A 16,733-nucleotide genomic window follows, 5' to 3' on the forward strand; every position below is an offset into this window, starting at 1 on the left:
GGGAAAGGCTCCTCAGCTTATGGCTGTGCCATAATTTCCTCCTTAGTTTTCCTGCACCCTCTTTTGAAGTAGTTGTCTACAGGAAACTAGAATAAATACAAGCTCTGTCTGGACTTGTATTTCTGTTTGGGGTTGTATATAGGGAGCTTTAAGCAATTCATGGACAGTGCACATTTATCTCATCTTTAATACCGTGGTTGTTAAGCATATTGCTAGAAAGCTAATACTGTGTATCAGCATTGTCTCTGCTATGGGAGACAACTTGTGAGACATTTACTGGTACAGAAAGTGGATGTAAAAACCACATGGGCAAAGTGCAAGCACTGAAAAAATTCACTGGCTGAATTTGGTAAAGCATCAACACAAAAGCAACCAGAAGGAAATAAAATCAGTTTTGTACAGTCTGCTGAGAAACTTTGATGAATCATCCACAGCTGCAAGCCAGCCTTCCAGGCTAGGATTTGGTGCACTGGCACTTCAAAGTCACAGACTCTGACACTGAATAAGTCCAGGCAGGCTGCATAAACCCTCATTTAAGCTCTCACCAGTGCTAAAAGCAACCAACCTTTTTATTAGGCAGCCCTGAAAGCAGAAGTCATGACATGGCAGCTGTCCCGTCTTCCTCTGGTAGCTTGAGTAAGCACCAGGTGCTGTGTTTGCCACATTCCTCCAGAGGTGACTCTTGTAATAAGCAATAGAGATTCCTGATGTCATGTCCACTGACTCAGGGCTAATCCCTGGAAGACCATGCATGAACTGAGAACATGCAAATTTACTAGAAACTTAGGTCCTACATTTCTAATTGAAGCCAGACAATGCAGCTCCTCTGTCAGCCTGTCCTTTTAATCACTCATCAGTTGAGGGTGAATTCTTGTCCTCTTCATCAGGTGTATTTTTTAGCTGCTGACGAGCAAACTCCTCAAATACCAGCTCTGCTTCACTGCAATGGAAGAAACACAGGTCTTTCAAAATTATGTTACCCTATTTTTACACCAGTAGACTAGAGGCAACACATAAGAGGAAGAAGAGAAGCCCAGAGCAGACTGGTAGTGTTTCCTTTGTCTCCAAAGGGATTTGGACCACATTCCCACAGGCACCATGTTCACTGGTGCTATTCTAGCTAAAATGAAAAGTTGATTGAGCAAGTCAAGGCACAAACTGAGGATATTTTCATCTGTACTGAATCATGTCCATTCCAAATACATATTTATCAGCTAGCTGAACAGCCTAGAGCCTGCAAGGGGCTTTGTGCGAGAATAAAATGTGAAACCTTTCATCCTTATTCCTTCTATACTAAAAGAGAGGCACATCAAACCTATTAAGTTCCTTAAACTCAGAGCTACAGGGCATCAGCTCTACACAAACACACCCCTCCTGGGTGTGTTTGCACTGTTAGGCAAAACAATCTCTTAATCTATCTTCACATGGTCAGTGACTGCTATTTAACTCAGAGCAGGCATTTGTCAGCCACAGTAACTTTCTCACTTTGGATTTTGAGCTGGGGATTTTTGGACAATTTTGAGGAGTTTTTAAGAGTCAATGCACAAGTATAACTAGAATGTGAGATACTAAAAGAAACTTACCCATCCTTCCCTGCAGTCGTGAGCATGCAGCAAAAGAGGAAAAAAGACACACCGGGTAGTTAGAAGAGCAGATGCTAAAACACTTGCAAAATATTTAATGCAAAAATGTACAGACTGACAAGTCAGAGCAGTGACAAGAAGCAGGATCTGCAGCAGTATAAGTAGAATTCCAGAAAGTCTCAAAATGGGCATACATACACCTGAGGAGGCAAAACTTTATCTCCCAAACAGAAAAGCATTCCAGCAATGCTGCCCAAGCCATCTGAAGGGCTGAGGAGCAAAGACAGATTTTCCCATCTATGCTTGCTGGTGGTCACAGCTTTGGGAGACCTCTGTGCACACACCTGGACTCTGAGCTGACAATGCTTGCATGACATGATGTCAGCTTTAATTGCTTTATCGCTGTGATTGAAGAAGTCAGCTGATGAGAAGACAATGCTCTTGTTCAACAAACATAAGGGTATTAAAATTAAAGGTCAAAGTACAGAGACACCTCAGGGGTCTCTCATCAGATGGGTTAAGCCCTTTGGGGCAACACTCCTGATTTCATCTTGTCCTAAAAACAGTCTCAAGACCTTCGGCATTTGTGTTTCCTGAGTGGGATCTTTGCTAACCACACTATAACAAATCCTGCTTGCTAGCAGGATTCCTTGGAAGTTGTTTAAGCACAGCCTAAAATAAGCAGAACAGACTTTATTTGCAGGGATTTTATTGTTCTCACATATTTTAGCAAGGCACAGTCACTTCACTGGCTTACTTCCCATGACTTTGGATTAGGGAGCAAAGCACCCTTGTTCTACAGAAGTCAGCAGGAATCTGGGGCACTTCAGTGACTGGATAACTCGCTACCTGGAGAATTCCCATCCACAACACACACTGCAATCAAGGGCAACCAAGTCGTGACAAGCACTGCTGGAAAAGTCAGCATTAAAAGTGTGCCAAAGGCAGCTACTCCAGCCAAAATGCCTCAAAGGATGGGTTGTGTAAAGACACTCCTGATGGCATCTCTCCAGACCAGGATGGTTTCAAATACTCACAGAAGCCAAGATGAAGTCTGGAAAGTCTCAGGGCATGTATGCTTGATTGAAATGGATTTAAAATGAAACATTTAGAACTTCTAAAATTTCCAACATATAAAGCATCATTCTCATTCAATTTTTCCTCCAATTTTTATTCTTTAGTCTGCTCTCTTTCACCACTTAGAGGTACTTTCATTGGTATGGGAACAGTGATAGCAGTGACGTGGGTGAAGCTGAGCAAGAGCCCCACCAGCGATTTGAAACCAATTTTACAGAATGGAGTGCAGGGGGAAATAGGTATTGTTTCAATTGGGCATATGTTTTACTGTCAAATAAATGATTACTGAGTCAATACATAGATAGTGTGGCAGCAGAGTAGTGCTTATAATATACCTCGGATGGAAGATTACATTTGAAGATGCACCACTTCACCTTCAGGCTGCAACACTATCTCCAACATGCTGCACCATAGCAGGGAGTTTGGTCCACTCCAGAGTTCTCAGGCTGTCCTGTGGCTTATTTAATATTATAATATTGAAAAATTCTCAGAAAATGGGTAGCCTTTTGCTGCTTCTAATTAGCATTCCAGCAATTGTATTGAGGGTTGGGATGGGAGGGGGATCGATGAGGGTCCAAATTACCATCGTCCTCTCAGCAGAGGGTTTTCTGGAAGCTTTTATTATGCAGCCACAGAAATTATTCCATATAATTAAAGTCATAGCATGTGGTAATTTTCATTATAAACTTGCTTTTAACCTCTCTTAACTTGATTGGGGAGAAAAGAAAAAGAGAATAGGTTTTGTTATTTTCCAAGACATTCAATGCTTTAAAATTTCCTAATTTCTGAAAGTCACAACACCAAAACAGGGAAAGTATTGATTTACTGTTAGAGGGACAAAGCACTCCTGGGTTTCTTGAAAACAGCCCTTTTGTGCAAGTTTAACTAGGGAGGAGATAAATGGTCATTTGTTGAACAACAGCCAAAACAAAGGCCAGTAACCAAGACATAGGCCCACAAAATGTAAAACATCAGGAGATTGGCAGGAAAACCCCAGACCAAAGAACTCATGCTGAGACCACAGCCTTGAGGAAAACCCAGCAGGAATTTCTGGGCTAACTGCTGACCAGGAAAGGTCTTGGAAGCATGAAGAGGTACAGCCCAGTTTGAATCTATCTTTAAAAGAAACAGATCCCTACACATTTTTTGTCAACAGGCGGAACAGACAGACTGCCAATGTGACAGGAGCTGCTTTGCCTAAAAATAACCACATGTGAACCACATGGGTCCAAAACCAGTCACAAAACCAGCACACATGAAACATGCAAATCCTGGCCTAGCAGAAGACCAAGAGAAGGAAGCAATAAATAAACACAGGGAAGGAAAGGTAGCAAGCTGTTTCTTTTCTATCTCCTCCAGGCACAGGGAAGAAAGATCAAGCAATCTGCAATAGCCATGTACTGTGATAGACGTGCTGTTTACTGAGTGATGAATGCTTCAGAGCTTGCTCACAGACAACTAGAGAGGGCAAAGCCATCTGCTGTGAAACAGAGCACACAGCACTTGCTCACGCTTGCCCTGGTTTGGCCCTGAAAAAATTACATCACGTTCTTGGGAAGCTTATGTTTCTGAGGTTCTCTGTACTCAAGTCAGCCCTGCATGATTAAATGCATTGATGCTACATGTTTTACTTCTGCCATAAATCACCTTGGCTAGAGAAAAGGATATTCACCCACCGCAAAATAAATCATAATATGTGGCCTTTTTTAGTCCCACTCCAGCTTTAACTCCATAAAATGGTTGCTCTGACTTCTTTCTGTTCTTCCAGCTATGCCTTAGGACAATCAAGTGAGCAGGAAGGTGCAATAGGCAAACTGATCACTATCGACTTGTCAGTAAAAACAAAAGAGAATGGAAAAAGAAGATATGGAGTGATCTCAAAACTGCCTGTGCATGCACCTCTGCCTACACCCACTGCAGAGGCTGCTGAACAAGCCAACAAAGAAAAATGACATCTTTTGGGACCTTCAAGAGTCTAAACACTGTTTGTTGAAACTCCATCTCTGCAATTAAGTCTTGATTTGCTTGATTCCAAATTAGATGCTTTTTCACTAATGAAACACATTATGTTTCTCAGAGTTCATGAGCTAAAGTGGTAGAATAAAAAATTTAAAAGCCTGAACTCACAACTGGGAAAAGTGATGAAGCACAGTGCACAGAAAACTACCAGCCAAGAAAGCTGAAAAGTTTTTCAGTTTACCAGCTTCATATGGGAGACTGTTTTATTCCCTGTAATGAGCTCAGACACCACATTCCAGCACAGTTTTCAAGTCAGCTATTCAGGCTTCAGAGGAATTTTCTGTTGTGTTAGGGTAACTTTTTTTAAGAGAATGCATTTATTTCCTGAGTTGGCCATTTGCAGGGCTTTCCCATGGGATAGCTCCTGAAACTACCTGCATTTTTTTCCGTTTATAAGAAACCTGGTATTTCCATCTGTACAAAATGCATGGACCACAGCAGACACTTCTCACAGCAAGCTCCTAGAAGACTTTGATGTAGCAAACAACACGTGGGTGGTGCTTCTTGTAAGAGGATGTGCTGGGGAAAGCAATCTGAGAAATATTGCAGCTCTCCATTTCCCTTGTAAAGTCTTCTGCCCACATCCTTTTGAGTGTACTGTATAAAGGAGTACATCAGCCCTCCTTTGAAATGATCTTAGAAGGGAGAAGTGTTTGACTTCCATTTTTCCTCATATTACAAATGCTTCTGCCAGAAGTATAAAGTAATTAAAAGGGAGTTGTAGCATTTTTAACACCAAAAAAGTAATGTAAAAAAAATTCACACCACTCTAAAAATGTAAAATTCTTTATAGCTGCCTAAATCTTTGGATGAGCCTTGTTAGAAGTTTTCAAGCTTTCCTTGGTGTCCATGAAAGCTCCTGAGCTGCCCAGAGGCACTAGATGGCTCTCACCAGTCACACTACTGGGATCACCAGTGCCATCCCAGCCCCTCACCACTTCTATGCCAAGAGAATGTGCTGGCACTGCTCACAGCAGGGGCTTTCCCAGGGAAAATGAGTTTCCTGTAGTGCAACTGTTACAGGAGAGATAAAACCTACCTTTGTCCACTCCAGCACATCCACAATTAGCAAAGCCTGATTCCCAACCAGAGCATCTGAAGGTGGAGTAGATCACCAGCTCTCATCACTCACACTTGATTCCTCCAACAATTTCACACAGTAAGGACTCAAGTCACCCCTTTCTAATGCTTCCAGACCAAAGCATCTATCTCAGGGTAAGTCTTCTCAGAGGTTCCATCATCACTTTCAAGTTTCATGTTCTTAGAAATAGCAGCTTTAGATCAGTTTGGGCACAAAGAAAGGAAAGAAAGGAAAGAAAGGAAAGAAAGGAAAGAAAGGAAAGAAAGGAAAGAAAGGAAAGAAAGGAAAGAAAGGAAAGAAAGGAAAGAAAGGAAAGAAAGGAAAGAAAGGAAAGAAAGGAAAGAAAGGAAAGAAAGGAAAGAAAGGAAAAGCTGCACAAAAGCAGCCATGGCTTTTGTTTGGAGCCCATGAAACTCTGTCCCAGTATAGAGGGTAGGACAAGGTGGCTCATCTGTAACAGACCCAGCATGAAAGGGCTGGTGTGTCTGGTGGTCAAGAGCAGCTTCAGAGGCTGTTCAGGAGCTTCTGATTAAATGTGAGCACCTTGCCATCTGTGGTGCTCACCACCAGCAAACAGAGCCAGTCATGGCTTGGGGAAGTGGGAGGATGCTCCTGACAGCCTGTGGTTTTGGCATCTGATCCCAAGCCTCAAGATGCCTGGGGAAGGCTTGCTCCTTACACTGTTACAGAGTTCCCCCACTTCCACATAGAGACCTGACATTGAAGAGATGCTCGTCTTGGATAACCACTGAACAAGAAGGCCACATCACAGACACCATGGCAAATGCCACATCAAGGTAACAGGGACTCAAGAATCATCAACAGTTTTATCACCTCTTCACCTTGCTTAAAACTATTTGACTTTGTACAATGGTCATATGTGTTAGGTGTTTTCTGTGTCAGATTTTTTTTTTTTTTGCTTATACTGCAATCTGGCTGGGAATTGCTGACAGCTTCATGTAGGATATTTTGCACTTGCAGTCATGACATTTAACTGTGCAGATCTTCCTCAAACCCCTGTTCTTTGAGCTGTGATTCCATACATTAAAGATGAAAGGGAACATGACTCATTTCCATTTTCTCCCACCTTAGCATCCCTGCTCTCTGTTATTTCGTGCCTGGAGGTTGATACATACGTACATACATACACACACACATCTATATACACACAAGCACACAGAGCAGCTCCATCCTGGAGTCTTGTATGCTCTGAAGGCTTCCTGTAGCACAAATCCCTCTCAGCCTTACAATGGTGAGATCTCATCAGAGCCTCTAATGAACAAAGGCAAAAACCAGGTGTAACTGACCTGCTGGGTTCTTTTCCTCAGGTTTGCGGTGCATGAGACGAAATGGCAGCTCTGTGCCCACTTCACTTTAGGGAAAAGAAAGAATGCTTCAGCTCCACAGCTCCACACACATGCCTGGTTCAGCCTCCCTCCTCCTTAGGCCAGCCTGAGCCCTCAACTCCAGCTTCACCCATTCTTTCATATTTTTGTAATCATAATTTTCCCCTCAAAAAAAGTTAAGCTCCAATTTTTCCACAAATATCCCAGGCATATCCACTTTCATAGACTGGGTTTGTTGTGTGCTGAAGGTACTTGCATGTACATAAAATGAAAAGATATTTTTGTAATTGCTTCATTTTCACAGCTGAACCACAAACTTCTTGCTTCTAACAGCTTAAGGGATAGTTACTTTTTTTAGGGAGATGGGAATAAGAAAGAGCATAAAAAGATGAACTAACAACTAGGACTGCATGGTCTGCAGAGGAAGATGACATTTACCTGGAAGTGAGGTCTCCCAGCATGCTACAAAAGAAAAGGAAAAAAACAAAGCATATTTAATGCCTTTCCATTCTGGTGCTCCAGCAAATGCTGTTTTATTGGTGGACTACTGAAATCACTTTTCTCATATACTGTTCTCTACTTGCCACAAATTCAACTGAATTTGTTTTTAAAAAAGATAGTCTTACTTTTTCATGTCATTCCTATGGAGAAAGAGTCTAAGTGTTTGAACTCCTGACCAAGTGCTAGGCACGGCCCCTTTTCCAAGAGCCAGAAGGCAAGTGGATGACCATAGAAGGCAGCAGGCATTTTATCATGCTTTTTGCAAATCTTTGATGCATTTTTATGGACAGATGAATGAAATACAAGTGTGAACAGTGACTAGCATCAACTGAGAGTCACTATCCTTGTCCTTTTTTGCACTGTATCCTGGAACTAACTCATATTGATAACATCAGCTTTATCCAGAAAGCTGGCTGAGTACAGAACCTGAGCTACTGTATTTATGACTCTCAGGCAGATATTTTCACCTATTGCTCTGGGAGAACAGCAATGCCAACATAAAAGTTCACACAAAGTTTCACCTCACTTCTCACAAAATAGGTTATGGCTTTGAAACAAAAAATTGCAATGCAAACCAGAGGTTCCTACTTCAACCATAAAGTTATACGGTATCTAAGGAGAGGAATACAAACCCTTTGGCTCAGGACAAGTTCTGTGGATAGGCCAAGATTGTTTTCCAGGCAATTTATGCTTTATAGGAAGCCTTATGTCCTATAACATGTGCCCTTTCTCTTGGGGTGGACTGTTCTGCTCTCTCCTCACCCATCAATGACATAAACACACTCCCCTTCCTTAACTCCAGGCAGATGTAGCAAAAAGTGTGTTACACTTACCCTGGAACAGTGAGCTTCACTTTGACCTTGTAGGAAACCAGAATCCCCATCACTGCCTTGTCTATTCCATCCTTAATGCTGCCAGAGAAAACAGAGAGCAGTGTGAGGTGGCAGAGCAACATAGCAACAACACATGCTTGGAGCAAGAACTAGGGGAACATCCTGGAAGTGGGAGGGCAGGCAAGCCTCAGGTACAGCCAACACCTCTCCAGATCTGTGATCACTCTTCACCCAGAATGAACATGATGGCATAAGTACTCGTGCTACATGTACCCATCCGGGCACACCTTTACAAAGTCTTGAGGGAAGTGTCTGCTCCATCCTCCCCTCTTCTCTGTAACTCTCCCACTACCCGGGACCATTTAAAACTCCACTCACATAGTACTAGAAGCCAAGTTGGTGTCCTCATCCTTCAGTTTTCCATCCAGAGCTATTTCCCTTGTCTCCCGGTTATTTGCAAGCAAGGGCAAAAGTGTCAGTGTCTTGGTCAGGCTGCTGTTGGGCTGCACCTTTTCCCTGAAAATAAGAAAGGAAGTGATACACAGTGATTTGTTATACACCCTGCTAGGAGAATTTCAAAACAGATTACAAAGCTGCCCAAAAGGAGAGGCATTTATCTGTCCAAATTCACTTGTCAACAATGCAGATGTCCACCTCTAATCTAATCAGCAAAATTCCCTTTATAATCAGCAGAGAAAAACAAGCACTTACAGAAAATGTTTGATTTCACATGAAGGCAGAAAAGTAGGTCAAAACCATAGAATAATAGAATAGTTTAGGTTGGAAAAGCCCTTTAAGATTATCAAGTCCAGCCATTAACCCAGCACTGCCAAGGTCACCAGTGAACCGTGTCCCCAAGTGCCACGTCTATTTTTCCTAATATCCAACCTACACCTCTCCTCAGCTGAAACTTGAGGTTACTTCCTCTGTGCTGCAGACCTCTGAATTTGGACAGAATGAATCCTAGTTGAGAATACCAATAGTAAATGGAAAACATGTCCCTAAACTACAGAGCAGAACCCCAGACAAATACAAAGTACCTGGGTGTGCCCAACCCTCCTCACAGTGTGAGGTTCAGAGCTGCACTGCCAGTGCAGTGAAAAAAAGCAAGTGGTTCTCCATAACATCTACAGGCTCAAGGTTTCCGTGGGCTTTCTCAGGCCAGAAGAAACCAAATGAAATGCTGTTGCTCAAGCAAGAGGGTACATGACTTCCACTCAAACAGCAGCACCTTTCAGAAGTGTTGCATCTCTATTTGAAGATTTCCAGCAACGGGGAACCTTCCGCCGCCGCCACTAAGCTTGTCTAGCAGGTAATTACTCTTCAAACCTCTTCTGCAACATCCCTGTTCCCTGAAAAAACCTGAGGATCTCTGCTGCTCTGTGAAAAGGGGACCAGCTGCATCCAGAGAGTATGAGTGGTGTGGCACACATGAGGTAAGAGGAGAGAGCACTGTAACAGCAGGAGACTGTCAGGCTGTAATTATGAGAACCTCCCACTACTGATGACGAGGGTAATTAAAAGGGGGTGAAGGAGCAGGAGCATTCACTCACTGTGCTTCCTCAGCAGCCACCACTTTGGTATAGAAGTCACTGGAATACAGCACCACATTGGCCACCTGCTCCACTGAGGGAGAAAGAAGAAAGCAGACACTCAGGTGTCCACAAACAACACAGTTGCCCCCACCCCGAGTCCCAGGAGTGGGAAACATGGTGAAGACAGCAGAAAACCCCATCCATATAGAGCCTGAAGGGACCACCAGGTCAGATAGTCTGACCTGGACAGAGACCAACAGCACACCAATGGCCAAAGTCTGTCTTCCCTGAAAGGCACCTTGCCTTGATTTGGAGACAACAGAAAGTCAATAACCCACAAGAAGATTCTCTTGGGATCTTGTCTTTCTATCACAGAGATCTCCTTCTTCCTTCTCTGTTTGGGTCTGCTTTTATCTCTGGTCCTGATAGCTCTTGTGTGCCTACAGCCCATGCATGTGGAGACAGCATCAGCACAGACTGCAGTCAAGAGCCTGTGGTAACAAATGGCTTATATTCTCCAATCCTACAAAAAAACCCCAAGGTAATTCTGACTGAAACACTGAAGAGGAGAGAATCTGGGACCAACGAGGTCTTTTTAAGCCTAACAGAGGCATATCAGCCTAAAAATATTTGGGAATCACAGTGCATCCCAGACTGGCACTTGAAGCAGCTTTCTCTGGTATAGTTCTGTAGGAACCTCAGCCATTTTGTTCCCTCCCTGCCTTCTTTTCTCTTTCCTATCGTTTGTCTTTCAGACTGTCTTCCCCAGCTCCACAGCTTGTGGGATGAAAACATGTAGTGCCACAGATAAAACACTGGCACAGCACAGAAGCTCAGCCCCTGCCCTCAGCTTCTTGAGGAGGAATGACACCACTGCTGGCAGAGTGGCTGTTTCTCACACTGCCAGAGGTTTCTGGAACACCAGGCAAAGCTGTATGTGATCTAGGCACATTCACAGTTAGCAGGAGCATCACACTGACAGGGAGCCCTTCCCACTGACCTCCCAAAAATGTGGATTTTTCTCCACTTTTCCCACACCTGAATTGCCCACTGTAGGTGCCAGACCCTTTCTCTTTTTCTAGGGGGGACAATCTGGTGCCTGAAATTAAGACATACAAATAACCACAAGAATCAGGAAAAAAGGTACAGCACTTCACTTGACAAACAGCAAAGAAACAGCAACAGGGGGAGGGAAAAATTCCTGATATCCCCAACTGCCTTCTTAAACTGCTACAAGCACTAAATTCTGGCTCTCTTTCAGTCCTATTGTGCTCAAAGAATCCCAAGCAACAGTAAAAACATACCCTGGACTTTGATCTTCTTCACTGTTTTCTCTGTGCAGTTGTTGATGGTGACAGTGACTGGAATGGGCTCGCCATGGTAGTATACCTAGAAGGAATGTGATGCTCTGAAATCTAGTCAGGAGACTTCTTCCAAGCCCTAAACCCATCTTAAGTTCTCCCAGATTACACCTCACAGAGGCCAGATAGGGGAAGATGACCCTTCCCAGCGATTCATGACCTCAAATGTGTTTGGTAACAGGGTTTCAGCCACCCCTAGCAGTAGCCACTGACTGAAATTACATTAGAGCCCTTGAGTGCTGGGACAAGTCAGTCTCAGCTGGGAAAGCAGCAAAATGCCCATTGGCCTGCAGATATGATGTCCCCAGCCCCAGGGCAAATGCCCCCTGACCTCTTTACTGAGGCAAGCTTTCAGGTGCAGGGGCTTGTTGGACATGAAGAACTGCCAGGTGGTCTCCGCACAAGGCTGGGGTCCCGGCTTCTCCGGAGCATACTGCATCTTACGGATCAGCAGACGGGCAGAGTTCCTGGGAAGTAACAGAGGACAACATGGTGACACCTGGTGCTTGGCAGAGGCAGGAGTTCTGCATTCCCATGTGCTCACACCCAAGAAGCCACTGACAATGGAGGCGAAGCTGAACAAGCACCGAGGTGGAACACTGGATCACTCATCCCCTTTAAGGCAAAGCTGAAGAGAAACACATCCTGTTACCTCCTATGAATTCTCTCTTCCACATTTTCTGTTGAGAAAGCTTTCACCTCAAAGTCCACCCCACAAGTCTGCCAGAGAGAGAGAGAGGACAGCTGTGAAATCAGGATCAGCAGACAGGAACATCTGCAGATGTTTCAGTATCTTTCTGCACACCAGAAACTGGCAGACTCCTGCCAGCTGCAAATTCTTCTGGCCTCCCACCATTGTCACAGACACCCCTGCCAACTGGTGTTGGCACATCCACCTGTTCCATGGTGCTTCTGATAAATGAGGTTTAATCCCAGCCTCTGAAAGAGGATGTCCCTGCTCCTGAAAGGCTTCCAGTGAGAGCAGTGCTGGAAAGGTCACATCGTAAGACTGACCAGTGTGCAGTGCTCTCTGGCCCCCCCTGGGTTTCTGAACTGAATTTCTGAGTTTGTAATGCCAATAGCAGCATCTAAGGAGTGGAAGTGATCAGGCCAAGCTAACCTTTGCTTTCACAGGTTTATAGCATTGTGGGACACCTGTGCGAGTCCCAGGTAACTCTCTACAGAGACATTTTTGCTAGAATATCATTCCCTGGCATAAAACACAGCTTATCCTTTTTGCACTATATTATACGACCCTCATTCCACTTTGCCTGGCTGACTGCCTAGTTCTGCTGTCCAGACAAGCATCCAGTAAAGTATAAAAGGAATCTTTTTAACAGTATCAGAAACCTTGCAGAACATATCATTATTTAGTGACTTTTACTCCAGGGTTGTTCTGTTTACACATACGTACAAGCCAGCTCTTCTCTGAATTTAATTCAAGGCAGGTCTTAGCACATGTTATTTTTAGCAATCTGTGAGATTTTAGGCACTCAGTCTCCTTTTCTTTCATACAGCCTCACAGCCACAATCATTTTATGTGCAGCCAACCCACAAATCATGTGGTAGTCTTAAGGAAGCTATAGCACTGCAGATTTTGTAGTCTTGCTGCTATTGGTCTGGATTCCCTTTCTTATTTTGAGGATTTCAACTCCAATTCTGTGACACCCACTTTTAGCCCTTAGTTCTTGACATTTGTGGTACAGCACAGTAAAATCAGTATCACCTTCTCCTACTCCCAAGCTAGACAAATTGACATGATTTTTTTCCATCTGACTTTCCTTAACCATGATAAGCATAAGTGTCCCACTGGTCTCACCTTATCAACATCACGAGGTGCAGGCTGCAGACAGACTGAGCAAGGCAGGTAATCGGGGAACTGCGTGAGGAAGAAGAGGAAATGCACCAAAGCAATAGTACACAGACATTCTAGGTAACATACTGCTCACAAAAGCAGTCCTGAAGACAAGGGGTCACTCCTTGTAATGCAGTAACCCTTTGGAACTCGGGCTAGTACACTTGCCTTGTATGAACAAATCCCTCTCTGCCAAAAATACTTTAAAAGTCAAGAAAGAAAAAAAAGAAAAAAGTCCATGCACAACATGAATCTTCCTCAGGAACACTAAGGCAGACGTGACTGACAGTACTGGGAGGATTTCCTGTTAGAATTTGGCAGTCAGCTGTCATTTGCTGACAACATCTGTTAAAGAGCTTTTCATGTTCTTATTTGATCCACAAAGTTTTTAAAGAAAAAGGATCTGGCACTGGGGCAATGGTATAAAGTATTCCAGCCCCTCAGGAATGGGAAGGCAAGGATATATAGGGCTGTTGCTAGCATAAAGCCATTGCAAATTCCCTTGCCTTTTTAAGGAAAACAATTTTCATAGTGCCGTGACCACTGCACAGTGAGGATGCTCTTGCACTTTGCCTCTCGGGATTGCAAGTGGTAAGAAACTATTGGTAACACCACCTGTCACTCAAAATTGGAACTTGCAGAACATGAACTCCCTATTAATTCCCATCTTCAGTCCATCACCAGGCCTCAACAGCCTGGTAAGGACAGACAAGAATAGAATCAGAGGCTCTTCTGAGCTACTTACTGTAAAGAAAAAGGGATAAGCATTTTTCCCCAGCTTCTTCAGCAGAGATTCCTGCAAGAGGGTGAGAGACTCTGGCTTGTCAGCAGGCGGGTACACCTGGACCCTGGAGAAGAACAGGTCCCGGCGGAAGGTGAGGCCAATGACATCAATGTCTTCCTGGCCATAGCGGAACGCGCAGGTGAGGGACACGAACACTGAGAAGAAGCACAGGACAGGTGACATATGTGGCAGGATAACAGTGAAACCAGGCTGGGATGGGGACATCTCCTGCCTCAGGGAGACATGGAAACTCATTTCAACACTTGAATAACCCAGTGAGTATTCATCCCATGTGTAACAACAAGCATTGCATTGGTAAGAAGTCCATTCACTGGGGGAGAGTTACATTTGTACCCTTCAAAGAATAAAAAGGTTCTACCTCAGCATCTCGCTCAGAAAGACAAACAACTTCTGAGAAATACATTGCATAAAACCTCAAACCTTTTTTCCCCTTGATAATAGCAGGATCCACCAACACAACACCATCTGAAAGAAAGGAAAAAAATCAATTAACAGAGGATAAGCAGGGTTGAGAGCAGGAAGAGCAGCACATAACCTTGTGGACTTACCTACAGGTTCCACACTCCCTATGTTGTCAATGAAGTCCCGCTTTCCCAGGTAGATGGTCAGCTGTGGGGAGAGGATGACCACAGCTGAACTATAAAATGCTTGTGGTTGTTGAGGGAAGGGGGACACGCACATCAGGGAGCTATAAATCTTGCAGAGATCAGAACAATTCCATTTTAAATGGATTTTTTTTCCCAGCAAACATGCAACCCACCCCCACCAGACTCAACAGGATTATTCACATGCTTCAGGACATCAGAACTGAAGACCTGATCTAGACCAGCTCCCAAAGGTACAGCACAAATACTTGTGCATGGGACAAAGAAGTGTAGATTTTAAGATTTTTGGTGCCATGAGGTTGGAAAGACAATGAATCAGCTTTGTTTTAAACATTTACCAGCACAAGTACAACCCAGGAGGAGAGTGAGGTGAGCTGCCTTCCTCTTGTATTATAACACATGAAAAGTTTGCCCTAAAAACTGTTTACATCATCTCCTCAAACTTAGTGCTAAATACTGCTCACACTCCCTTGTCAGAAAAAAAAAAAAGGGGACAGGAAAGAGCTTTCTAGTAAGTCTCCAGTCTGACTACAGGTAAAACTCAAACCTAAATAAGCCCACTATTACCATACTCACAGCTTTGTCACGGGTGCTTTTTCTGAAGATAACTTGTTTTTGAGGAGAATCAGCATTCTTCCCACCCATCCCAGTCTTTTGAGAATCAGGGCAGCTCATGGTCAAAGATAGGGATGTGACTGTGGGTGAATGAAGCTCTTCTGTCCCAAAATGTCCTGTCTCAGATGCCTGGGAAAAATAGGTGGATGAGATTAAAGCAGTGGGTAAAGCACTGTACTCCTGTGATGTTTCAGAACCCCTCACACATCCAATTGGTGTCTCCGTTTAAAATCTACTCAGGTGGTTTGTGTTGATAAGGAGTCAGACCAACCCCCAAATGAGAACTCTAGAACCCAAAGCAACCCATTATGGGCAGAGTAGCACTGAGCTCAAACCAGAATGGACCTTAAGGATAGAACAGTCCAGCCACCTGCCCAGAAAGGCAACAATTATACTTAGAGGTAGGAAATAGCTTACATCTGAGGGGTAAAAAACAGATGGAATAAAAAAATCTTCAGGAGGAGAAAAATAAGGAGGGAGAGAAAATCGGGGGGTGGGGGGGCAGGGGGGAGAAGAGAAACAGTGGAAAAAAGAAGAGGAAGGAAGAAGAGAAAGGGGAGACCACAAGGGCACAAGAGCTACCCAGACAGAGAGACAAGTCCAGAAAACCTATGTCATACAAAGCACAGAGACTAGCTTTTCATTTTGTTGTAAGTCATAAAATAGCATCCAGGTAATCATCAGACAGCAAATTTAAAATAAGGTGAAGCATTTCCCCAGTTAACAGAAGATTCAAGGTGGCTCTGGAAATCATCAATATGAATTGAATCACAGGATTAGACACATTCACAGGGAAAAGGCCTTTGGCAGCTGCTGGACAATGATCCAGGAGCAACCCTAAGCCAGTAAGATTCTGAAGCAGAGGAGCAGCACTAGGAAAGGATGAGGCCACACATATCCTGTCCTTACACTCCTCACCATCAGAGCTGTGTGAATGAGAGCACTGTGTTAGACAGACCCCAGCTCTGATGGAGTATGACTGTCCTTGCAAATTGCTCCTGTTCTATTTCCCTGCTTACTTTCCCATTTTAAAACTGCTTCAAGAGTTAAACAGTTTCTAGGGCCTATTTGCAGACAACAAACCATAGAAAAAGGAAACACTTGGCTTCTTGGAGAGCTGAAAAAAATGTAAGGCAGACATTAGAAACAGACCATACACATGTAAGCATTCTATTTTTATGAAGTAGGCTTTTCAAGCCCAGACCAGTGTTTGTTGCTGACTAGACACACTACTCATGCTGTAGACTCAAAGAAACACACCAGCAAATAACATTAAATACCTTGCTGTGTTCCAAATGGCACAGGAGCTTCCACAGACAGCACAGGGAACTTCTAAATTATTGAAGAAAGATGAATTTTCCAAGGCAGCTGTGTCCTATGCTTCTTTGCATCTACCAGAGGGAATCACTGCCCTCTTCACAAACAAGGAAGACAATTTGTAGGGGATTTGAAAGCTCTTCTCTAGTTGTGTCCATCCAGGATTTCAAGAATTAATCCCTCTCCAAGAGCAAATATTG

At 43.7% G+C, this 16,733-nt stretch overlaps 1 protein-coding gene across 3 annotated transcripts; it reads right to left on the bottom strand.

The window, feature by feature from the left end:
- Positions 1-567: 567 nt before the first annotated feature.
- On the bottom strand, positions 568-15,526 carry SAG (S-antigen visual arrestin). 3 transcript variants are annotated; one of them, XM_069024647.1, is made up of 15 exons: positions 15,178-15,526; positions 14,545-14,605; positions 14,417-14,461; positions 13,937-14,130; positions 13,156-13,215; positions 11,989-12,056; positions 11,668-11,803; positions 11,280-11,364; positions 9,994-10,066; positions 8,819-8,956; positions 8,441-8,518; positions 7,545-7,568; positions 7,068-7,132; positions 1,584-1,593; positions 568-940 (listed from the first exon to the last, which is right to left on the bottom strand). In XM_069024647.1, exons 1-15 carry the CDS (start codon positions 15,274-15,276, stop codon positions 847-849), a joined length of 1,230 nt encoding a protein of 409 aa, XP_068880748.1. In that variant the 5' UTR covers positions 15,277-15,526; the 3' UTR covers positions 568-846. The 3 variants fall into 3 exon arrangements, with proteins under 3 accessions (XP_068880748.1, XP_068880746.1, XP_068880747.1); XM_069024645.1 differs by lacking the exon at positions 1,584-1,593; XM_069024646.1 differs by lacking the exons at positions 1,584-1,593; positions 7,068-7,132; positions 7,545-7,568.
- Between the last annotated feature and the right edge of the window lie 1,207 nt (positions 15,527-16,733).

Source organism: Aphelocoma coerulescens, chromosome 9, assembly GCF_041296385.1.
Source record: "Aphelocoma coerulescens isolate FSJ_1873_10779 chromosome 9, UR_Acoe_1.0, whole genome shotgun sequence".
Classification (NCBI taxonomy): Eukaryota; Metazoa; Chordata; class Aves; order Passeriformes; family Corvidae; genus Aphelocoma; species Aphelocoma coerulescens.